The sequence below is a fragment of the Erithacus rubecula genome (genome assembly GCF_903797595.1).
Source record: "Erithacus rubecula genome assembly, chromosome: 28".
Classification (NCBI taxonomy): domain Eukaryota; kingdom Metazoa; phylum Chordata; class Aves; order Passeriformes; family Muscicapidae; genus Erithacus; species Erithacus rubecula.
The window spans coordinates 2,409,520-2,433,204 of record NC_136680.1 but is presented as its reverse complement, the minus strand read 5'-3'; the positions used below and the strand labels follow the sequence as shown (position 1 = coordinate 2,433,204).

The 23,685-nt window shown below is 62.6% G+C and overlaps 2 protein-coding genes across 4 annotated transcripts; both read left to right on the top strand.

Annotated features, from left to right (window-relative positions):
- Positions 1-639: 639 nt before the first annotated feature.
- Positions 640-15,686, top strand: PALM (paralemmin). Of its 2 annotated transcripts, XM_079328340.1 has the most exons (9): positions 641-826; positions 7,528-7,576; positions 8,519-8,599; positions 8,691-8,821; positions 9,923-10,040; positions 10,179-10,200; positions 10,452-10,514; positions 11,537-11,668; positions 12,926-15,686. In XM_079328340.1, exons 1-9 carry the CDS (start codon positions 822-824, stop codon positions 13,492-13,494), a joined length of 1,170 nt encoding a protein of 389 aa, XP_079184466.1. In that variant the 5' UTR covers positions 641-821; the 3' UTR covers positions 13,495-15,686. The 2 variants fall into 2 exon arrangements, with proteins under 2 accessions (XP_079184467.1, XP_079184466.1); XM_079328341.1 differs by lacking the exon at positions 10,179-10,200 and having other exon boundaries at positions 640-826; positions 10,430-10,514.
- A 1,360-nt stretch (positions 15,687-17,046) lies between these two features.
- On the top strand, positions 17,047-23,211 carry MISP (mitotic spindle positioning). 2 transcript variants are annotated; one of them, XM_079328366.1, is made up of 5 exons: positions 17,047-17,163; positions 19,214-21,315; positions 21,698-21,909; positions 22,311-22,349; positions 22,570-23,211. In XM_079328366.1, the coding sequence occupies exons 2-5, from the start codon at positions 19,332-19,334 to the stop codon at positions 22,654-22,656; spliced, it is 2,322 nt and encodes a 773-aa protein (XP_079184492.1). In that variant the 5' UTR covers positions 17,047-17,163; positions 19,214-19,331; the 3' UTR covers positions 22,657-23,211. The 2 variants fall into 2 exon arrangements, with proteins under 2 accessions (XP_079184492.1, XP_079184493.1); XM_079328367.1 differs by lacking the exon at positions 17,047-17,163 and adding an exon at positions 17,739-17,798.
- Positions 23,212-23,685: the final 474 nt, after the last annotated feature.

Here is a 23,685-nt window from a genome sequence, read left to right as displayed (position 1 = left end):
CACAGGGACTGTGCTGTGCTCCCATCTGATGCCTCTTTCAGCCTCTCCGGAGCCCAAGTGGCTCTGGGATGATGCTGTGGGCAGAGGGGCAGTTTCCTCCCTCTGTTCTGCATCAACCTGGAATGCAAAAAGGGGTGCAGGGGGTGGGGTGCATGGGGGTGGGGGGATGTGTTGACCCTCACTGCAGAGTTTTGGGCTCGTTTTGGGGCCAAGTGCAGAGTTCTTGCCCAGCAGCAGGCAGATTTCCCAACGCAGGGTGGCTTAGGGCTTCCTGTGGCAGTTTGCCCATTATGGCAGTTGGGTTGGGAAATGGGGGAGTGGAAAGGGGGAGCAAAGAGTCGGCGGTTCCTGGAGTGGGGCAGGACGGAGTGGCTGCATTCACAAGCGGGGGTTACACACTGACAGGGGCTGCGTTCATGGGGTGGCTGTGAATGCAGCCCCTCCAACCCGCCCCACACCGGGCACTGCACAAACAGGACCCGCTTTGGGACCCCCAACACCTGCCACGGCTCCAGGCACCCCAGAGGCCGGGTGATGGGTGGCAGCGGTGGCGGACAAGGACCCACCTGGGACCCCCAGGAGCAGATGAAACCCCGGCGCGCCCCGGGGCCGGATGATGGGCGGCGGCAGTGGCGGGGCGCGCCCGGCAGACGGAGCTGTGCGGGAGGGAGGCGGGAGCACCGGCGCGGTCCCGACATCCCTGCGCATCCCGCAGCCCCGCCGGGGATGCCGCCGCCCGCCGGGCCCTGAGCGCCGGGACGCCGGCGGCCGCCGGCCCCGCTCCGCCGTCCCCCGCCCCCGCCGGAGCCGCCGCCGGGACCATGGAGTGAGTACCGGAGCCGCGCCGGGACCCCGGCACCGGGCCGCGGCCGCCCCGGGCCCCGCCGGCTGAGACCGCAGTACCGGGGAGGGGGGAGCGGGGAGCGGGGGCCGGGGCTCGGGACCCCCGCACCGGGGCTGACAGAAGCTCTCTCCGCCGGCTCCCGGAGCTCATAATGGGGGCTCGCACACCCCCGATGCCGGGGCCGGGGAGTCCGAACCTGGGGTTTCATATCCCCCTGCTCCTGGGAACTCAGCACCCCAAAAACGGAGGCTCGCATCCCCCTGATTCTGGGGATTCAGGACTCCAGTCCTAGAGGTTTGTATCCCCCTATGTTGAGGCTTGGGACCCCAAAATCGGGAGTGGGGCTCGCATCTCCCCCTTTCCTGGGCTTGTGACCCCAAAACTGGGGGCTCACATCCCTCCAGATACTGGAGCTCAGGACCCCAATACTGGGGGCTCCCATTTCCTCGGTTCTGGGGCTCGGGACCCCGAATCCGGGGCCTCCTTCCCCCCGGTGCCGCTCAGCAGGTGCGGCCCCTCCCCGGTCCCTGCCCCGCCGTGGGGTGCCGGAGGGCGACTCGGGGGGCAGCAGCAGAGCCCCCGGTGTGGGTGCGGGGGGTGCAGAGGGTGCGGGGGGTGCCGGGGCTGGCAGCGGTGCAGGAAGCGGGGGAGGGGGTGGGGAGGGCGTTTATTTTTGTGTTTTGAACCTGTTGTTGCTGCTGCGTGTGGTGGGGTGAGTGGGTGGAAAGAGCTGCGGACCCCTCCCTGCACTGCACCCCCAGCCCCTGCCCAGAGAACCGGCTGTAGCCGGGGGATCCTCACGAACCGGGTCCCACCGGAGAGGTCTGGGCAGACGGACACTCTGCGACCCCGGCCTCATCCTTTGTGTGCTGCGGTGGGGCCCTGCCCGGTCGCCGGGAGCTTGGAGCCGGGCGGGTGGGGGAAGGACGGAACAGGCAGAGGCCACTAGGGGCTTGTGGCCACGGGCTGTCCCACCCCTGTGCTGGTTTTGCCCCTTTAGGGACCAGCAGCTGGTGCCAGGAGGGTACAGGGCTGGGGGGCTGCTCAAAGCCAGTTCTGGTCCTGGCTCACCCAGGCCTTTCCTTCCCTCCCATGGCTCTGGTCCCCACCATGGTGAACACCCCAGCAGCTGCCTGGGTTTGGCTCTGGGCATTCCTGGGGCACCCAGGTAGCTCGGGGTCAGCCAGCCTGTGCTCCTGTGGGCACCTCACCTTGCACTGATCCACTTACCACCGGCTGCTGAGACAACGGGTGCTCAACAGGTCCCACTCAGCACTGCCTGTCTCCCACCTGGGAGCCCCAAAAGGCTGTGGGCCACTGTTGAGGGGTGGGGGTGTCCTGGGGCCAGGGTGGACTCTGGCTGATTTGGAGCTGGAACTGAGCTGGGGGCACCAGCGAAGATGCAGTGATGTTTTGGAGATTGGGGTGCAGCAGCTGCAGGGCTGGGGAGGCAGAGTGGCTCCCTGTGCTGCTGGAGGGTCCAGAGGAAGGGCCAAGGCTTTGGGCAGTTCCACGGCGCCACAGTCCCTACAGGAAAGAGCCTCTTTGGGGAGGAAAAGGTGCTTGATTTGCCAAAAGGCAGCAGCGAGGGGAAGGGCAGAGCCGAGGGGTGTGCCGTGCCCTGGGGAGGGGGTGAGGAGCTGCTGGGCTGGACTGGGACTCTCTTGGGGTGGAGGCGTCTGGAGCTGGGGCTGAGGTGGGGGATGGTGCTGGACAGAATGGTGGCTCCTGCCCCTGGGCTCCACATGCTGTTCACCCTGCTCTGGACCCTCCCAGCAAGGGTCAAAGAGCCCATGGAAGGGTGCAAAGGGTGCTCCATACACCAGACCTGCCAATGTGTTTTTCTTTGGAGTGAAACTCCACGAGTGACCGTGGGTGGGTGTCACAGCCACAAAGCAAAACAACACGACCCTTCCAGCCACTCAGCTCCAGAGTGTGGCTGTGGGGCTGGAGGATTAGGAGGGCCCCAGGGCAGCTGGGGACATGGCAAGATGCTGCCCTGCTGTTGGCCTGGCTCTGTGGCAGCCAAGGGGTGCTGGGGCGGGCACTGCTGCCTTTGCCCTGGCTCCTGCTTTGCCTTGGCACGGGCAGTGGCTGGAGGAGGGTCCTGGCTGCCACAATCCACTGGTGCCCAGGGAGGTTTGGCAGGAACTTTCCAACTCTGGTAAAAGCTGTGCTGGTCCCAGTGGAGCTGCTCTTGTGCCCTCTGCTCCTGCTGCTATCGGTGCTCGTGAGCAGCTGGAGATCCTGCATCTCGCATCTGGCTGCTCTGGTGGTTTGTCTCAGTTGCTGCTCTCCCCTTGGCTTTGAGGGTCTCCTTGGAGCAAAGGCTGTCCTAGTCCTGCTTTCCCAACCCTGATCTGAAGCTGACAGTTGCAGTTGAAGGAGGGAGATTTCTGCCTGAGAAATAACTCATGAGTCCTTTGGGAAGGGACTCAAGACCTTGCTCTCTGCTGGCATCCAGGGAGAAGTGAAACCCAATCCAGACCCTGCTGCCTCCTGGTCACATGCAAGGAACCAGAAGGGGTCAGGTCTGTCCTGTCCCTGTGTGGAGCTGGAGGAGCAGCACTGTCACCCTTCCCAGCTCTCCCAGAGAGGCCATAAAGCTCCACCACAGAGGCCCCCACAACAGCACCTAGCCCTGTTTGGGGCTGGCAGATCATGGAGTTCAGAGCTCAGCTGCATGACAGAGCCTCTCTGCCTTGCTGGGAGGAACTAGAGCAGGTTTCCTGGGAAGCTGCTGGTGTTGACATTCCTTCTTCCTGGCCAGAAACAGCCCCTTTCCCCAGGGGCTGGGGGTTCCTGTGGCTGTAGCTGTGCCAGGAGCTGTGCTGGGAGCTGAGCTGGGGCTCCAGCAGGAAAGCTGAGGAGCTGCTGTGCCCTGGGACAGGGTTGAGCAGAGGCGCCAGGACTGGAGGCACAGCCCAGATTACTGAGTCTCTTCACTCCATCCGGAGACAAGCAGCCCCCAGGTCCCAGACAGGAGCCACTGTCAGGGGCAAGGATGAGCCTGGAGGAGGGAGAGGAGCTGGGTGGATCCTGCCCCAGACAGGTGTTTCCTGATGGAGCATGGCTGGACGTGGGTTGGGCCCAGCCTCTGGGCTTGGCACTGAGGATTGGGCTCCCTGTGGGTGTCAGGGCTCACAGGGGTGCCCCTGCCGGGATCCACGCTCCTGCTGCTCCTTGGAACATCCTGTGTGCCTGTGCTCATGGCATTGCTGTGGGAAAGCCATCCCACCACACAAGAACAGGAACCCAGGGATGGCTGGTGACAGGAGACAGGTGCCACATCCTGGCTGGTGACAGGAGACAGGTGCCACGTCCTGGCCAGTGCCAGGATTGCCTGTCCTGGCCAGCCAGTGCTTCTGGGGGTGGGGAGCAGCCGGCTCCACTCTCATTCATGAATTGTGGGGGGAGTTTCCTGGTGGAGCCTTGCTCCTCTAACTGGAAGGGAGCTGGAAACCCAAGGGTTTGGAGGGCACTTGAACCATTGTTTGAAAGATCTGTAATTTTCCAATCAAACTCCATCCCCAAGCCTCCGTTCATCAAATATTCATGGGATCCATTTTCTCCTGGCACTCCCAGCCCACGTCTCAGCCCGAAGAATCAATCAGGCAGCTCTGCTTGCTCTAATGCATCTGCGTTTTCGGGAGCCTGGGGCTGCCATCTCCTCCCCCCGCCTCCCTCTGTCCCTGTCCCCTCCCCGGGCAGCGGCGATGGCTGTGGCTGCGCAGGCAGCGGGAAGGCAGCTGGGAGGAGTGGGATGCGCACTGGGGGGATGCAGCAGCAGCGGGGGGAGGCAGCCACACCGTGGGGCAGGGCAGGAGCAGCCCCCCTGTACCAGGACCTGCGCAGGGACCCGACCCTGTGCTGGGCACGCGGATTTCTGCCCGTCGTTGCCCGAGCCGCTGCCGCTGATGCATTTGCCTTCATGGTCGATGCATGGCGGCCCCCGGGCGGCTGCAGCCCCCTCCCCTCCCTCCCCTCCCCTCCCGCGCTGCCATCAGGAGCGTTCGATGCCGGCCCCGCTGTTAATGGCTTTGTGACAGAGCTTTGCAGCCTCCCCACGGCCGCGTCACTCCGGCCAAGGGGCTCCTGGCATGGGAATGGTGCTGGAAACCAGTGCTGATCCCTCGATTGCTGCTTTTTCCACAGACCCTGGGCCCGTACAGGGGTGTTGCCCATGCAGGGCGCTCTCCTGTGCTCCCCCAGCTTGGAGCTGAGCGGGTGGGGAGGGAGGGGAGGTCAGGGGACCAGAGGAGAGGCTTGAAACGGCTCTTCACACATTTGGATGAGCTAATGGGAAAAAACAGAGGAAGGCAAATAAACATTATTGTTTCATGTCAGGCGGGAGGAGACAAAAGGTCACGGGCTTCCCTTGTGATGGTGGGAAACGGCAGCATCAGCAGGGCTGGAAAGAGCTGGAGAGCCAAGGGAGAGCACGGGCGAGCGCACGGGCGAGCGTGTGCTCACACGTGTGTGGGGTCCAGCCTCGGGCTGGGGACTGCTGCTGGCAGCTCCCAGGGCATCAGCCCCCATGTCCCTGCTCCTTCTCCCTGCTCCTTGTCTGGGCTGGTGGTTCCTCAGAAGCTCAGTGGCCCCGGGATCACCTTCCCACCCTTCCTGGCACCCGGGATGGATGGGGAGCACCAGATTCCCTAAGGAGACCCCAGTGGTGCCATGGCTTTGGCTGATGAGGTGTCAGGTCTGGGGGGAGGGGGGGTGTCCCGGCCCTGGGGGGTCCCGTGGTCTCTCTGTACCCCCCCCCCCACATCCCCTTGAGCATCTCCCCACATCCCCTTGGTACTCGCCCGTTGCCATGGCGCCGTTGCCATGGCACTGTTGCCAGGGAACCATTGCCAGGGAACCGCCTTCATCAGTCACAAGGGCCGGCAGCAGCGGGGCCCCATCACAGCGACCCCAGAGACAGGGCATGGCAGGCAGGGTGGGACCCCCTGCCTCCACCTCAGACCCTGGGGCTGGGGGTGCCTGGGTGGTCCCTGCTCAGCCCCCCTGGATGGATCAGAGCCCCCAGGGCAGGGTCGAAGCAAGCTGAGAGAGATTGCAGCGAGGGGCATCCAGCCTGTTTTGCGTCTCTCCCTGGGCCAGGAAGATTCCTGGCGTCTGACCTGGGAATGTGGAAAGTGTAGCAAATAATGGAAAATAAAAGAGGATGGAGGAGGGAGGAAAAGCAGAACAGAATGTTTCAGGAATGCTGTAAAAGTTTGGATCCATCAAACAGGGCAAGATCCAGGAGAGAAACAGGGCCCAGTTCAACGCCCTGTGAGTGTGGGGTGCCAAGGGCTGGACTGAGGGGACCTGTGACCCCAGACCAGGAGGGAGCCCATGAAGATGGGCAGCCCTGGATGTGTGGGGCGGGTGGGGGACACACGGGACACGCAGGACACACGGGTGTGAGAGCAGTGCCATGCGCCTGCGCCGGTGAAACAGCACAAAAATAACCACCACAGAAGCAACACCTTCCCCGTTTGTTTTCCTGGCCTGGATTTTGCGCATCGCAGGGATCCCCAGGGTGTGGGGTGAGGGGAGGACGGTGGCTCTGAGCAGCTCCCAGTTAATTGCTGGCTTCGAGGAGGGAGCAGGCGGGGCAGGGGCTCCTCTCTCCCTGCAGAGTCGTGGGAAAGCCTGTGGGGAGCTGTGTGAGGGCACATGCATGGCTGGCATGTGAGAGCCCAGGGTGTTGTGTATGGGGCTCAGCGCCCTGAGCCCACCCTGTGTATAAAACCACCTTCAGCAAACTCCCTGGGAGCACCGAGTCCACCTCTCTGTCCCTCGCTCTAGGAAGCCAGCGAAGATGATCCATCGCCTGACAATACCTCGGTGCCTCCCACCCTAATTACTGCCACAGCTCAGCACTTCGTTAGCACCGTCTGGCCAGCAGCCAGAGGCTCCTGTGGCGCTGGAGCACGCAGGTCCCAGCCGGCCCCACCAGCCACCCCAGCCCCACTGAACCTGCACCTGGTGCTCTGTGGCGTGGGGGCTCTTGCCAGGCTCTGGGGGCTGTGCTGCTGGTTGGACTGGCTGAGTCACCACACCGTGGGGACACAGGAAGGTGGGTGGGTGGGCAGGTGGCTGTGGGGATGGGGGTAACCCCTCCTTGCAGCAATCCAGTGCACCTGGGAGATCTGTGCCAGGCTGTCACCAACAGCATCCCCAGCACGGCTGTGGCAGCTTGTGCTGCAGAGCCCGGAACACAGATGTCATGTGTGTGTCTGAGTGTGTCGGTGTGTCTGTCTGTGCGTCTGTGCACACGTGAGTGCGTGTGCCTGTGCGCGCAGCCCGGAAAGGTCACTGTCTGGGAAAGGTGTCAGCAGCCAAGAAACGGGTTGGAATGGAAAGCATGAGCCAGATTGGAACGCAGGGGCAGCCAAAGCGTCCTGCTCCAGCCCCTCCACGGTCACGGTTTCCATCTGCGCCACGGCAGGAGTGGGTCTGCATGAGATGAGTCCTCCAGGTGCTGGGCAGGCTGCCTGTCCTGGGGGATTTGGGCAGGACAGGGGCCAAGGGGTGCCTGGCTCCAGGGCAGTGAGGAGGAAACAGCCGGTAGAAGGGAAGGGCTCAGCCTCTGTCCGTGTACCACAGTGTCTGATTTGCTGTTTGCACACTGTCCCAGTCACCTGCCACTGGTGTCACTCCTCACAGCTGCTGTCTGCTCTCTGCAGGGTCGTGGAGGCCAGCACCCTTCAGCAGGAGAGGCTGCAGGCCATCGCGGTGAGTCCCTGCTCAGGCCAGTGTCCCCACGTCCCCATGTCATCACCTGCAGCACACGGGGCAGACACCAGCAGGGAGGAGGGTGCAGGTGCTCAGCCACAGACTGGGGGTGTCCAGCAGCTGAACAAGGACTCGGAATGGCCTGTGCCAGTGTGTCCCTGTGGGAGCTCTTCCTGGGGTGTCAGAGCCAGAATAGCTTGGCTTGCATGGTTGAAACAGGGACAGAACAAGCAACAGGCAGCTGGGAGGTTTAATTAATGAAGCAGTGCCTTGACGAGCCCCAAGTGAGGGAAATGAGTGATGATTCTTTCCCCCCCGCCCTTCCCCAGGAAGGACTGAGGATGGTGCTCTCCATCCATGCCCATCATGGGCACTAGTAATTACATTAATTAGTGAGCCGCTGGGGACCCCGCTGAACGACCCCCCCAGCACAGAGCAGGACACGGGGCTGCTTGAACCCACTGCTGCCCCACGGCAGCCCCACTGCCCAGCCCAGCCGGCAACCAGCCGATCTGTGCCGCACAAAGGGCAAATTGTTCTGGACCAGAGGAGAAAGCGCCGGGTGACGCGTCCGGGCTGGGTCTGACTCTGCTGAAATGATCTGGAGCAGCCCCAGGACGGGTGGCGGGGAGGGGGGGACGAGGTAGAGGCCGCGGGGGCTGTTCCCCCCGCGCTGGCAGCTCGCTCAGTGGGGCCGGCCGAGGGGAAGGTGACATTTAGAGATGGTGAACAGAGCCCAGGCTCTGCCCCAATTTCGCTACACCCTCAATGCCTCAGTTTGTCCCAGAGGGTGGGGAGGCGATAGCAGGCTTGCCGTGGGGAGTTCCCAAAGCTGGTCCCACAAACCCCTGTCCCCTTGGCCCCGCTCCTTCCTGGCCGGCGATGCCCGGCTCCCACCCCCTCCCCACGCCGACCCCGGTCCCGCCGCTCCCGTCCCTCCAGGAGAAGAGGAAGCGTCAGACGGAGATCGAGAACAAAAGGCGGCAGCTCGAGGATGACAGGCGGCAGCTGCAGCATCTCAAGGTGAGGATCCCCCGGGACCCCCGGGCTGCCTCTGCGCCGCGGAGCCCCCGGCTGGGGAGGGCAGGACCGTGACCCCCCTTCTGCTCCCCAGTCCAAGGCTCTGCGGGAGAGATGGCTCCTGGAAGGGGCCCCAGCTTCTGCCTCCGAGGAGGAAGAGGCCATGAAGAAACAGATGCAGGAGGATGAGGTGAAGACCAAGGAGCTGGAGGAAACCATCCAGAGGTAACGGGGCCAGTGTGGGGCTGGATGTTGGGGCGCAGTTGGAGATCATTCACATCCCTCCAGACACCCCTGGGCAGGCGGGTGCTGAGATTCAGCTGGATCCCATGGCTGGGAACAGGCTAGGGTAGGCTGAGCTTGGAGCTGCTGGGAGAGGAGGTGCCCCCAGGGTGCTGCTGGGCCTCACCCTGAACCCTGGGTGGGTTTTTGCCAGCTTTGGTCCAGGGGCTGCAGCCAACCCTCTGAGCATCCCCAGCTGTGCTCTGTCGGGTATCAGTGGGAGCCACAGGGTGGGCTGGACCCCCGGGGGCTGCTCGAAGCCCACCACCCTTGATGGCAAGGTGCTGCCTCCCACAGATTTCTGTCCTCATCGCGGTGGCCCAGCCCTTGGGAAGGGACGGGCGACGGGGAGGTTGAGAAAGGAGATGGCTCAGCCGCTGCCCGGCCCCCTTGTCCCTGGGCAGCCGCGGGCGGGGGCTCGCAGCCCCGGCTCGGAGGTGTCCCGGCAGCGCAGCAGGAATGCAATCAGTCACGGTGGAGCCGCTAATTACCGAGCATCGGTGCAGAGAGGGGTCAGGCACGAAGGGGCCTTTGTGTCCGGCTAATGGCGCGGTGCATTCCTCGCCGGCGCCGTGTGAGGAGCCCGGGGGAGCTCTGCCGGGGGCAGCTGCCCCCGCAACAACCCGCGGGGACTCCTCGGACCTGTGCTACATCCCAGCGGGGCTGTGCTGCCAGGCTGCTGGCTGAAAACAGGAGGTTGCCCTCGTGGAAAGCTCAATCGTGTTTCGAGGGACACCTGCAGGAGCAGAATGATGATGGAGCAGCCTTGCTGTGGCCACCAAGTGAGGGACCACAAGTGTGCAGGGGTCAGTCCCAGTGTCCATGGCAGCGTCTCTGCCATCTACTTGGTGCTGAACCCTGTTAAAAGTGACAGCCATGCCAGAGTCTCTCTGTCCCTGCACCTTGTGGGCTCAGGGGACAATTTGTGTCTCCCTTCTCTGCACTGTGCTGTTGGCCTGTGTTCACAGCTCTGCTGTGGCTACCTGCACCACAGTTACCTGTCCCACACTCCCCTTGGCCTCTCAGTCCTGACTCTCCCTGCAGGCTGGAGAAGGAGCTGGAGACGTTGGAGAACAGCAGCTCAGTGGCTTCGACCAAGGAGAACCTGGCAGAGGCAGCAGCCAAGGAGGAGAAGGCTGAGGCTGTCCCCAATGCACAGAAGGTGGGTATGACTGCCATGCCAGCAGAGGGGTTGGGGTGTCCAGCCTGGTGGGGATGGGTGGGTGTGTGGGTGGTGGGTGTGCAGTGGGTCTGTGGCAGGTCCCAGAAGCTCCTATAACTTCTCCTTTCTGTTTTGCAGAGTCCCCTGGGCACAGTAAAGGGTAGGTGAATCCTGATTCCTCTCACTCGTGGTTCAGCGCCAGCCATCCCCTCCTGCTGTCCTATTGCAGATGGGTGGGGAGAGCCAGACAACAGTCCTGTCCCTGTGTCCCCTCTTGGGCAGTGGTGCCCTGAGGTGGGGGAGCCCATCCCAGGTGCCAGCCATGGGGGGACACGCTGCCCTCCCTGGAGCCTGCCCCACGGGCCCTCCAGGCAATTGTTTGGGCTCAGGCACTCATCTCTCCATCTCCAGCTGACAAGAGGCTCTCCAGCAGCCCCATGAAGGCAGTGGAAGGCAGTGACATGATGAAGGCGGGTAGGTGCCCACTGCCCTGGGAGGAGAGCTCCTTCCAGGCCGCTTCCCCCCTGCGCACCGCGCTCGGCTCGCTGCCGCCGCTCCCCGCCGCCCGCTCGATGCCTTTCCAAGCCCAGGGCAGAGAACATCCATCACTGCAATCACAGGGTTTGGTTTTGCTTCCACCCCACGGTTGGTTTGTGGCTCAGGGTTCCTCTGCCTCAGCTCAGTTCCATGTCTCTGCTGCAGTTTCATCCTTCCCGCTCTGTTTGCAGCTTCTCTGCTCAGGGGTGAGGCAGCAGAGTGCCAGCTACAGGGAGCTATGGGGCACAAGGGGTCAGGCTGCCTGAGCTGGGGGGGCTGCAGCCAGTTGTGCTGCTGGAGGGGTTTGCTCTGGTTTGGGGCAGTGGCTCAAACCAGACCATGGCACCATCATGGGGCAGAGACTGTCTTGGGATCTTCGGAGCTACACACCATGCACAGGCTGAGGGGACCCCACTGCTGGCAGAGACTGGCCAGGAGTGGAAAGAGAGATGCCAGAAATCATCCATCCCATGGGGGCAGAGGGGCTGTCCCAGCACCAGCACCCTCAGTGAGGGTTGCACCTCCTTGAGCACGAACCTGGCTGCCAGCCCAGGCCCCACAGCCAGCACTGCTCCCTGGCTGGACAGATGGACATGGCTCAGCCCAAGAACCACAGCAGCCACGGAGGTAAGGTGATGCCAGCAGCTCCAGGATGGGCATGGCCCCATGGTTCCTGGGTAGGAGGGATGTGCCAGGGATGTCACACCCGCCTCTGCCATTCACTGCTCCTCGCTGCTGCCTTGCTAACACTGCTGAGCCCTGCTGAGCACCTCTGAGCCCTGCTGAGCACCTCTGAGCCCTGCTGAATCCTGCTGAGCACCACTGAATCCTGCTGAGCATCACTGAATCCTGCTGAGCACCGCAGTGCTGCCGCCACACGCCGTCCTGCCACCAGCGCAGAGCAAGGGACAGGGAGGGCCAGGGCCACCGTAACACGCGCTGTCCTCTTTGTGTCCCAGCCATGTACTCGGTGGAGATCACAGTGGAGAAGGACAGAGTCACTGGGGAGACCAAGGTCCTGTCCAGCACCACCATGCTCCCCCAGAACCACTGTCTGCAGGGGGTCAAGGTGTACGAGGATGAGCTGAAAGGTACGGGCCAGCCCACGCTGCTGGCCAGTGGCAGGAGCCAAGGGCAGGGGACAAGGGAGCTGCCACCCAAACATCCCAGCAGCACCCAGCAGGGTGAGGAAGTGCAGGGGCTGCTCCTGACAGCTTTACCAGCTCTATGAGGGCAATCCCTCACTGACTCCTGTCCAGTGGATCACAGGATCGTCGTGGCAGCACAGCGTGGATGGGCCAGCCCTGGTTTGCACATTGTGACCCTGCACTGCTGGAGAGCAGAGAAGAGGATCTGTTGTGTCCAAGACTCAGGAGCCTGTCCCAAGGACAGGGGACAAGCACTAGCAGCACGCTGGCCTGTCCCACAGCAGGGAGCATGGCTGATGGGTGTGGTAGAAATGCAGCACTAGGGACTGGTCCTGTGTGCAGCTCCTGCTTTGGGAACATCTGGGAGCCTGCTCCAGAGGGCCTCGTGAAACCCAAAGCACAAGCCGTGGAAGTGAGGTATCTTACTGGAAACTGTGGTGGCTGAGTGCACCGACCTCCTCTTCAAGGAAAACACAGTGCAGCACTCCCATTCAACCCCCTCTGTGTGGTTGTGGCTGTGCCTGGCTGGCCACTGTCCCTCCCTCTCTGGCTGCCAACAAGGCAGTCACACTGACCATCACATCATGCCCCAGGTCAGGTGGAAAACTCAACACCCTTTGGCCACTCTGACCACGGCGCCATCTCTGCCTCCAGTGCCACAAGCAGCCGGGGTGGGAGAGCCTCATCCCCACCAGGTGCAGTGGTCCTGGATGTGGCAGGAGGTGGTGGGAATGCAGTGGGGCAGCAACTGCTGAGCATCACTGGGTTCTCAGAGGTGGCAGTGGTGACCTGCCGCACGGTGTCACGTCAGCCCCGGCCGAGCCAGGCGCCAGCAGACGCTGTCCCACCACGGGCAGCTTGGCCGGCTGTTGGTGGCCTGGCAAACGGCCACGGCTCCCGCAGGCTCACTGAGCCTGAGGCTTTGGGAACACCTCCTTCCATTGGGCTTTTATTTCGGTCTCCCTGGCTGCTGTTGGGCAGGAGCCAGCTGATGAGAGAGGGTCTGGCAGCAACTCCTCTGAGGGGAGGGATGGGATGATGTGAGAGTTCCAACCTCAGTGACCTTTGGAGAGGGGAAGGGGCTGCTCGCTGACCACACAGGAGCCGGGGCTGAGTGGGTCATGCCAGCAGGAGCTCTCCCAGGTCATCTTGTACCCCCTTCCCGAGCCCCCCTCACCCTCCCTCCTCTTGTCCCCGCAGTGGTGCACGCCGTGAGCGCCGAGGACGGGGCCCTGCAGAACGGGGCTCACCCCCTCAGCTCCTCCGAGGTCGACGAGCTCCTGCACAAGGCAGACGAGGCCACCCTGAGCGAAGCTGCCGGGCGCCAGACCCCAGCCAAGGCTGGCAAAGGGGGTGGTGGCAGCGCCCCGGGCAGCCAGAAGCCAACGCCACGGCGAGAGATCACAGGGCTGCAAGCCAAGGTGCCACCGGGCGAGGGGACAGAGCCCAGCCAGGAGCAACCCGTCACCATGATCTTCATGGGCTACCAGAACGTGGAGGATGAGAACGAGACCAAGAAGGTGCTGGGGCTGGAGGGCACCATCAAGGCAGAGCTGGTGGTGATCGAGGATGCCGAGAGCAAGCCGGAGCCGGCACACAAGGACCACACCCCGCCCAACGGCACGGCGCTGGAGCCGGCGGCCGCCCAGCCGCTGGGCGAGGAGGGCGCGGGCGGGCAGAAGCCGGGCGCCAACGCCACAGATGCCAAGGAGGCCGAGCAGGAGGCAGATGTGAAGAAGCAGCGCTGCAAGTGCTGCACGGTGATGTGAGCCCCCCGCCGAGCCCCCTCCGCCCCGGCCCCTGCTCGCCGGGCTGCCCCCCCACCGGACACACAGACCCTCTTTCTGCAGAACCGGGGAGATCCGACACGGTGCCAACGGGGCCGCAGCGGGCAGCGGCAGCAGCTCGCCCCGTCTGCCCGATGCCAGCCCCGTGCCGCCCCACCAGTGCTGCCTGTGGTATTTATTAGTGACCCCCCTCGCCCCACAGTGAGCCCACCCCGCCACAGCCCGGCCTCCTCCCCCCCCGTCACCGGCACCGGGGTCCTTCCCTCTGTCACCACATTGTCCCAGCCGCCGTCGGAGGATGGAGCTGCCGGGCAGGGGGTCGGAGGACGACACTGTGTCCGTAGATGACTCCCCAGGAGCTGCCACCAGCGGGACCCACGGTGGGCACGGGACCCAGCCCTGTGCCAGCCCCTCCCTCTGTGCCTCCATCACCCACTTCTCCAGTGGGGAAAGGCCTGGGTCTGTTCCCTGCTGGCTGCCCATGGACATCTCTGCTCCATTTTGTGTCCTCATCCCTGTGGTCCCAAGGCTGTCACACAGAGCGTGTCCAGGCAAGGGAAGGGCACTGAGGGCAGCGTCCCCTCCCTGATACTTGGCTGTGGTAATGGCCAGGGCCACCAGGGCTCCTGCAGGGTCAACCCAGCCTGTCCCCAGGCCTGCTCTGCTCCTCCTGGGCTCAGCTCCACATGTTGGAGCCCCTCATTCTGGTGCTGGCAGTGGCAGCCATTCCTCTGTCTCGGCTGCTGGCCGGTGCCCCTGGGCTGTGGCCAGTGCTCGTGTTCTCCTGGGGCAATGCCAGCAAGGGAAGGGGAACCTGTGGGGACCCAGCCTTGTGGGGCAGGAATGGGGTGGGGGTCCTGTGTTTCCTCGTGGCAGCAGGAGTGGGGCCCAGCATCCTGTTCCCTTCCTGCCTCTGCCACCCAGCAGTACCAGTTTTGCAGAGCCACGTTCTGGGGTCCCAGGCTGCAGCACTGGGTCCCCCAGGGGAGTGGGGCAGCCCAGTTCGTCCCAGTACTGGCTCTGGGAGCTGCCAGGGGTCTGGTGTCACACAGAGGGCAGCCTCCCTGCTGCCCCACCTTGCACCCCAGCCCTTCAGTGGGGATTTCACCACCAGCACCAGCGTTTTCTCCCCACTGAGACCAGCTGGGGCAGGCAGGGGTGTCCCCTGGTTTTTGGTCTCCAGTGCCCACATCAGCTGCCCCTGAGCTGCAGCACCCAGGCTGGCAGTGCTCAGATACTCATCCAGGAGCTTTGGGAAGGGTGCAGCCACTAGTGAGGGATCCTTGTATGAGTGTGAGAAGGTTTATTCTGCTGTGAGGCTGGGCAAGTCCCCAGGGATCCCCCAAAGCATGTGTGGAGCAGCATCCACCCTGCCCAGCCCACCAGAACACCGGTGGTCGAGTAGCCAGGGATGGGGCTTCCTTCCCCCACATTCCTCTTGTGTGAGCAGTGACACCCCCCTGTCCCCATGACATCCCAGTTGTCCCCCAGTTACCACCCAGGGTGCAGTTTTCCCCCCAGTAGAGTCATTGCAGGGCTGAGGGGAGAGGACTTATGGTGCCACCCCTGTCCTGAGCCCCAGCCAGCACCTACAGCATCTGGGGAAGGGGGGCTTTGGGAGGGCACTGCCAGGACAAGGGGGAGCCTCTCCCACCCTATCCACTGTTGGGCATCACTGGAGCCCCATTGCTGCAGAGCAGGGCATGGGCTGGGTGCCACAGGGCATCTGCCCCCATAGTCCTGGGGGGAATGTCACCTCTTGCCACCCCACATCAGGGGCCAACGCCACCCACCCCATCCCACCCTGGGCCCCGCCATCCCCCAGCCCCAAGCTGGGGCTCCCTCCCGCCCTCGGCACCCCCTGCCCCTCGGTTGGCTTTGACCCTGAGCCCAACCCAGCCCCTGGGGCGCTGGGGAGCAGGACCAGACCCCCGGGCCGGGGCTGGGGTGTGAGAGGAGTGGGGGGTGGGCCCGGCATCGTCCCCACCCCACCCCGCCCCACAGCCCCCCTGTCCCCTGCCCGGCTCTGCTGAAGTGCACTTCCCGTGCCCCTGAGCTTTTCACTTGTGCCGAAGCCGTTTGAATTCCTTTCCCTTCCCCTCCCTATCCCATCCCTCCCCACCCCGTTGTTTGTAAAACACCCAAACTGAGCAAATAAACTGTGTGAACAACCAGCCTGGAGCCACCGGTGGGTGGGAGGAGGCTGGGCTGGGGATCCTGGGAGGATGGGGATGGAAGGTGTGGGATGGGGATGTTAGGGATGAGCTCTGCTGTTCCCTCGTTGTATGGGCAGAGGATGGGGGGAGAAAGGGTATGTGACATCCAGGATGCTGGGAGGAAAGGGATGATGCTGCCCAGGTAAAGGGCACATGGCAGCCTGGGTTCCTGGATGCCCCAAGGTCCCATCACCACGTGGCCATGGGTCTCTGTCTGTGCCCAGGGCCAGCATTCCAGGGCTCTCTCCTGGGGCAGTGGGGCCTCAACCCTTCCCAGTGCCAGCCCGAGTGCCAGCACACGCCCTGGGGCGGGCGTGGAGTGCTCCTGGCTCCTTGGCATCACCTGTGGACTTTGGCTCAGCCCCACGGTAAAACAGGCTCTGCTCACCTGCCCGGAAACACAGAACAGCCTGGCAGCCACAGCACAGCAGCGTCCCCAGTGCCACCCCCGAGCGGGAACGGGGCACCAAGGGGCTCACACGGGGTAAGTGGGACCCTCAGCAGCCACAGTTGGGGTCTGTCTGACACCAGTGCCGTGCTGGGGCAGCAGAGAGGCTGGGAGGGGCTTCTTGGGTGGAGTGGGCTTCAGTGGGGGCAGAGAGGATGAGGACAGGGATGTCCCACCCCAGCTCAGCACAGGGCTGAGCATCCTGGCACAGCATTGCCAGCTTGGCTGTGCCACCCCGTGCCAGGAGGGAGGGCAATTCTGGGCACTGGCAGTGTCACCCACTGCACTGGGATCCAGCCAGATCCAGGTACCAAGGACACCGTGCCACAGTCCTGCCTTTATCCTGGCAGGTGCCAGAGGTCTCCAGGCCAGGTTCTGTGTGTGTGTCCCCAGGGAAGGAGGGAGCTGGGAGCAGCAGTGCCAGGGCTGCTGTGGCACCCGCCTGGGCAAACACGGGGTTATCAGCACAGAGGCCCCGTGGTGTGACAGGAGAGCCCTGGCCCTGTGACGTTCACTCAGGGCTCCTCTGGGGCTGGCAGGGTGGGGGGACAGCTGGACATCCAGGTTCTCACTGCAGCTTCAGGGCTCTCAGTGCTGTAGCTGTGCTCATGGAGAGGCAGAAAGCACCTGGAGCGAGGTCTGTGGCTGCATGGCCACACTGCTGTGCCAGTACTGAGGCATGGGCACATTGGGTGTGTTGGCACGTTGGTGCATCAGGTTGGGGCCAAGGGCAGCCCCCCAGACACACAAGACTGGCTGCAGCAGGGTGATGGCAGCACAGCAATTTGGGGATAGGGCACTGAGCCCAACGTGGTTCTTGGAATTCCTCACAACTCCCTGGTGCTGAGCTTATCAGGACCTCGCAGCCAACCCCCCCCCCCCACATCGCTGCCACCCCGGCCACGCCCCGGCACTCACAGCTCAGCTGAGTGTCCCGAGTGGCCTCCCCGGAGCATGGGGACCCCTGCCCCGACAGCACCCTGGACAGTAAGTGCGGCGTGGCCGGGGGTGAGGGCAGCACTGGGGGGATGTTGTGTCCCCGCGGCCCTGGAGGGAGTGGTGACCACGCGGGGATGGTGGCACTGAGGGTCTGCAGTGAGGGTCTGGGGTGGGCACTGAGTGTCTGGGGTGGGCACAGAGGGACACTGGACACGTGCTGGGATGTTTGTGTGCATCAGCCAGTCTGGGGGCAGCCCTTGGCTCAGGGTGGGCACAGGGTGGGTGCTCTGCAGCTCTGCAGCCCTATGCAGAACCCCCAGGATGGGGGGACCCTGAAAAGTGCCCCAGATGTCTCCTTATGGTGGGGGTCTCAGGCCAGACTGGGGGCAATGTCACCTGCTGTGCCCAGCACCTCTGACAGTGCGTGGCTGGGCCGGGGGCAGCCCAGCATGGGGGAGGCAAGCCCAGGACCCCCGAGCCCCTGCAGTCCCGGAGCACCAGACGGAGCTGAGGGAGGTGAATGTTTTGGGTGCAGCTCTGGGAGGGGCCGTTCCGCTTGCGTGGAGCTGGCCGGGAGTGCTGATAACAGCCCAGCTGGTTTCTCTGTCCCTGCTCCCCTCCAGCGCTCCCGGGTGAGGGGGTCCCCTTTGAACCGGCACTTCTTCCCCCCCCCCCCAAACATGGTAAGAGGCGTGGGCAGATGGTTTTCATTATCCGGGTCGTTTGGGGTAATAAAAGAGCAAGAGTGAATCACAGCAGGGGAATTAGCAGGTAAATTGAGCCGGGTACAGCTTCAGGCAGAGAGGCTGAGCCACCAGGGCTGGGCACAGGGCTGGGCAGCAGTTCCAGCGGTGAGGCATCGCCTGGAGCTGGCCAGGATGTCCCAGCTAATGACACCCACGTGCTCCTGCCCCAGGAAAGGTTAAAAAGGCTCCTGGTTGGGGACCAGCCATGCTTGCTTCTGCTTTGTGGGAGGGTGGTGCATCGCAGGAAGGCTGGAGGTGAGCAGGGGAAGCTCGGCCACCAGAATCGCTGCAGGAAGGAAGCACGGGCAGGTGCTGGGGATGAGCCAGGATGCTCCGGATGCAGGGAACACCGGGCACCTGGGTGAGCCTCATCCTGAGCTGTGCTTGCCAGTACCGTGGCCCCCAGGCTCTGGGCTGCCCCTGCTATGATGGCCTTGCTCCAGTTTTGCTGCATGCTCCCAGGAGGTTGTGAGTGCCCCGGAGCCGTTCTCAGCAGTGACACACCCTGACCTGCTGGGGCTCACAGGAGCCCAGCCAGGAGCAGTGACAGGTGACGGCAAAGCCATGGCTAAGCCTCGGCAAACAGTGGCACAGGACGTGGTTCTGTTGGCTCCAGGCACACCCAGCTTGCCTGCAGGTGACATGTGTGTCACCAGCTCTGGAGCCAGGGATGGCATCTGCGATGGGGTGGCAGCTGCTGTCTCATAGGGGACCCACCTGTGCTGCTCCTCCCTGTCTGGCACCTACTGTTCCAGCACTGGAGGATTGACCCCAAGCTTGGGGCCATTCACTCCTGCCCTGTGTGCCAGGGGGGTTAAAGTCCCCTCGTTTTATGAGCCATGAAACCATTTTTATGATCCCACGGTTTCTAGAGCTGGGCTATTTGGAGGCTCCTTTCCGTAAATGGCACAGGAAGCTATTCCATGCAGGGGTGGCCCAGGTGCTGGCACCTCCTCTCCCTGCCAGTGCTGCCCAGGACTGTAGGTCCCTCCCTGCCCTGTGCACGTGGCTGTCCATGCCTGGAGAGGTGCCCAGCTGGACGTGGTGTCACCAGGAGCTTGTGGCAAGGTCCTGCTGCCTTTGGTGCAGGCAGCACTGATTGCCTGTGGCAGGTTTGGCTGTGCTCCTTCAGAATCCAGCCAGGCTGGGAACAGAGGTGGGGTGAGTTTCTGGGCTCTGGGGCAGTTCCCACTGGGAATGGTGCTTTGTGCTCTGGCTGCTCCTGCCCCACACAGTGCAGGCTGGTGGGACAGTTTATGTCCCACACTGAGGACAGTGGTACCAGGCTGGGAGAGGGGCTGCATCTCAACCTCTGCTCCTTTTTAATGGCTGTTCTCCCCTCCTGCTTGCAGGGCCAGCCAGGTCCAGACCCTTGGCCTCTGCTGAACTGGGACTCGGAGGGTGACCTCGAAGCTGAGCAGTGGCTCCTGTCTGCACCAAGGTTGGCACAGGGGTGACACTTCCCAGGAGATGGACAGAGTCACCAGGCACCTTGTGTTCCAGCTCCCCCAGGCCTCGCACAGGCAGGACTCGTTGGCAGACCTGAGGGCCAGCAGCGATGATGATGTGTTCAGCTCTGCTCAGCACAGCACCCAGAGGGTGGAAAATGGCTACAGCTGGAAGAGAAGGTCCCAATCACCCTCATATTTCCTGGAGGGTGGAAGAGATGTCTGGACTCCATCCCCTGACAGGGAGTCCAAGCTGGAGGTGGTGAGATCAGGAAGCCTGTACGACCTCCGGGCTTACAAGGGTGAGAGGAAACCCTCAAAGCTCTACGATGATGAGGAGCAAGACCTGTACAGGGTCCCTCCACCCAGCATCTCACCTGAGAAAGCCAGGGAGCTCGAAGATGAGAGGAAAGAGGTCATCCGGAGCCAGGTGATGAGGAAGAGCTCCACCATTGCGGAGAGGTGGAGCTCCATGGATGAGCTGAGCTCCATCAGCACTGGTGTGAGCAGCCAAGGTGAAGGCAGGCACACAGGCAGTGTCCCCACCAGCTTTGCTATCTGCTTTGACAAACCACCCCCAGGCAGGGCTGCAACACCTGTTGACCCTGAGAATATTGACACAGAGCAGATCAACTTCTCTGCGGCTCGGCAGCAGTTCCTGATGCTGGAGAAGACCAACCCCAGCTCATTTTTCAGCCCAGGGCAGCAGGCCATGTCTCCAAGACCAGAGTCAGTGACAAAAGTGTCCAGGGAAGAGTGGTACAGCCCTGAGATGGCCACAAAATCTACGAGAGACTACGGCAGTGCCGGTGCATCAAGCCAGAGCAGGACAGACAAGAGTGTTTACCAGGTTTATGATGTGTCCTCATACAAGACACCTGAGAAGGAGGAGGTTTATGCTGCCAGAAGGGCTCACACAGAAAGGTCACATCCCGTTGGGAAGACATCTGTCCTGATCAAAGCATGGTCCAGAGAAGACCTGGACTCTGGTTTGGGTGAGATGTATAACGAAGCCACTGCAGGCTATGCCAGTGATGGAAGCACCTCCAACGAGACCTTCAGCGGCAGCAGGGAGCTGGGCAAGGAGACAAAAGTCAGCAACGAGACACCCATTGAGCGGGAGATCCGCATGGCGATGGAAAGGGAGGAGAACCTCTGGAAGGAAAGGGGGATCCAGCGGCTGACCTCCAGCAGCGAGCTGGTGGAGATCCAGACCAAGCCTGTCCTCAACATTCACACGTCTCCCGGCCCAGGCAGGAAAGGGAAAGATAGAGGCCGCGCTTCCCTTTATGTCCAGAGGGAAATTGAACAGGAAACGAAGCGTGAGGAAGATCTGAAAAGGCAGGGGAGGCTGCTGGTGGCGTATGACAGGGGGACACAACAGGAGCTGGAGGAGCGCAGGAGGGTGTTCGAGCAGGAGGAAGCCCCCCCACAGAAACCTCCTCCCCTGAAGCGGGCAGAGGAGAGGAGGAGCTGGGTTAAAGAGTTTGTGGTGGAGCAACCCTCGAGTCCCAGCCCTGCAGAAGACACCGGGGCTGAGAGAAGCACTCCCAGCTACACAGCGAGCATCGCCCACTTCCAGCTGTCCCAGCCGCGCTTCGCCGCCAGCGAGAGGAGCCGGGAGCAGCCCCCGCTGTCCCAGCACGCTTCCGCCAGCGCCAGCAAATGGGGGAGCCAGGATTCCTGGGGAGGAAAGCTTCCCAGCTCCACCCAGAGCCCCACCAACACTGCTGTCCTGCCCAGAGAGTACTTGTCCCTCTCCTTCTGGAAGCCCAAGGTGTCCTTCGTGGAGGACATGGGGACGCAGAGCCCGCTGCGGAGGGAGGACGGCCGGGAGGAGCAGTACCGGCTGCGGACGTGGAAGCCGCAGACATCGGCGCTGATCGAGGAGGAGATCCGGAGCGACTTGCAGAGGGAAGAGGAGCTCCAGCAGCAGCGCAGGCGGCTGATGGACGCCTACAGCCATGGTGCTCACCAGGAGGGCTCCCGCTCTCGGCACAGCTCTGGTAAGGGAGCAGAGGGACAGAGAAATGGTTTGGTGGGTGTCTGTAAGGACTCCTGTGTGCTGGTAGCAAGTTGTCCTGGAGAACTGCTGTTGAGGAAGGAAAGGCTCTGCAGGATTCCAGAGCTGCTCAGGTCCCGCTGAGTTTGTGTCACGTTACAACAGCAAACAGGGCTGGGAGGGCCCAGAAAGGCCCAGCTAATGCATTTTACTCCTTGTTCCTGCAGTCCCTGGCTGGGGCCCAGGCATGGGGTCCTGGCCATGACCAAACCTGCTGGACCTGCTATGGAGGCAGGTTTGGGGCAGGGGCCTGACACTCCTGTGGATCTCCATGGCCTGGGATGGAACTGAGGTCATTGACCCCCCAAATGTTCTTTCTTTCAAAGCTGCCTCAGGTGCCAGTGGCAGCTACTCAGTGTCCGGGTCTCCTACCTCTTCTCCTGCCTCACACCAGACGGGGGTCCTGGGGCTGATCTCATCCTTCACCCCGCTGAGAGTGACCAGTTCCTCCCAGGGCAGTGCAGAGACCCTCACCCCTGACTCGTCGCGTTCCAGCCCCTTCGAGGAGCGGAGGAGGAGGGTGAAGGAAGATGGAAAGGTGAACATGCTCACCCTGCTTGTGTCAAGTGGTTGGGGGACTTGAGCCTGGGGGAGGACTGGTGGCTCTGGGGCTGGAGGTGGCTGTTCCAGACTCCCACCTGGAGCTGGAGATCCAATCCTCAGCTTGGTGGGAGACCTGGTGGTGGCTGAACCAAGGGGCCATGAGAGCCCCCCAGGCAGTGCCTGCTGTTCAGAGCTGCCAGCACTGGGTGGGACTGGAGAGGAGCAGCAGCTTCCTCCTGTGGGGAATCCTGGCCTGGACTGTTCCCCCAATCCCAGGCAGGGCTTGGCTGCATGTGCTGCTTTCTCTTGACTCTCCTGTGCCTCTGCTGGGAGCCAGATCTGGCTGCCTCCCCTGCCAGGCTGCCATTATCTAATCATGTTTTCCTCTTTCCACAGTACGCAGGCATTGAACCGGTTGACAAGGTCAACACAGAGGTAAAGCCCTTCATGAACACGGGGACTCTGCTCAAGCTGCCCTGACACCTCCTGCATTCCCCAGCTCCCCTCAGGCTTGTGGGGTGGACAGGGATGGTCACTTGGGTGGGCACTGAGTCAGGCAGAGAGGGTTGAGGAGCTGGCAGGGGGGGCAGCTCTGCCCCAGATCATTATCAAAGTCTCTTCTTTATAAAGATGCTGCACGTTCTGGTCTCTGCAGGTGGTGGAAAGCACCCGAGTGTTTCGCCACAAGAGCGTCATGGCCCAGCGCTGGGAGGCTGGAGAGTACGTCCGGGATGAGGACTGAGGGCTGGGGGCTGGTCCTGTTCACAATCAGCTGATGTGTGACCTAAATACTCGATCAGTTCCACCCTTGGCAGTAGCAACAATCAGAGGCGTGAACCTGCAAATCAATCTGGTTTATTGTTAAACTGATAATCCTCCCATGCAATAGATCTGCTCCTTCCTCCTCCTCCCTGTGGGGTGGAGGAACACTTCTTTTTTCTTAAGAGGGAAAAAATTGGATCAGTATCTTTTTAATCACTTCTGCCTGGAGCCAGCCAGGTGAAATCACCCAGTAATTCACTTTGCCCCTCGGGAGCTGTGTCTCAGGCTTACGAAAAAGCTGTTTTATTTCTCAGTGGTTTTAGGTTTTTTAAGTACTGCAAGGCTGAGCGTTGCCTTGTGGGGATCTGAACTAAGGCCTCTGGATCAGTGTTACCGTGGGACTTGGGAATCAACATTGGTTTAACTCCTGTGATCCATGGAGATGCAGCAATGGAATATAAATATATATACATATATATATATATATATACATATGCTGGTTATTTTGCTAATTTATTAAAGAGTTGTTGCTCTCTCTCAGCCTTCCTCGCCTGCTCCACTGGTTTTGCTCCGGTGTTTCAGAGGAGCCCTCGCGGTTGGGGTGCGGGGCTGGGGGAGCACCGGACGGATCTGGGAGCACCGGGGCCGGTGGGAGGGGTCGCTGCACGGGGCGGGGGTGGCACCGGGAAGGATTTAAAATCCCGTTCGACCCTAACGGCGCTGCGGTCCGTGTCCGTCCGCCCGCCCCCGCTAGGGGGCTCCCGGGCAGCGCCCGCGCGCTCCGGTACCGGCCCGCCGGGACCCCGGTACCGACCGTGTGTGCTGACCGGGACCCCGGTACAGATCCACTGAAACCTCGGTACCGACCCCGTCCGCAAGTACTGACCGGGATCCGGTACCTGAGACCCCGATACCGGCCCGCCGGGACCCCGGTACCGACCCGGTGTGCTGACCGGGAGCCCGGTACAGATCCACTGAGACCGCAGCACCAGCGCTGTGACAGGTCGGA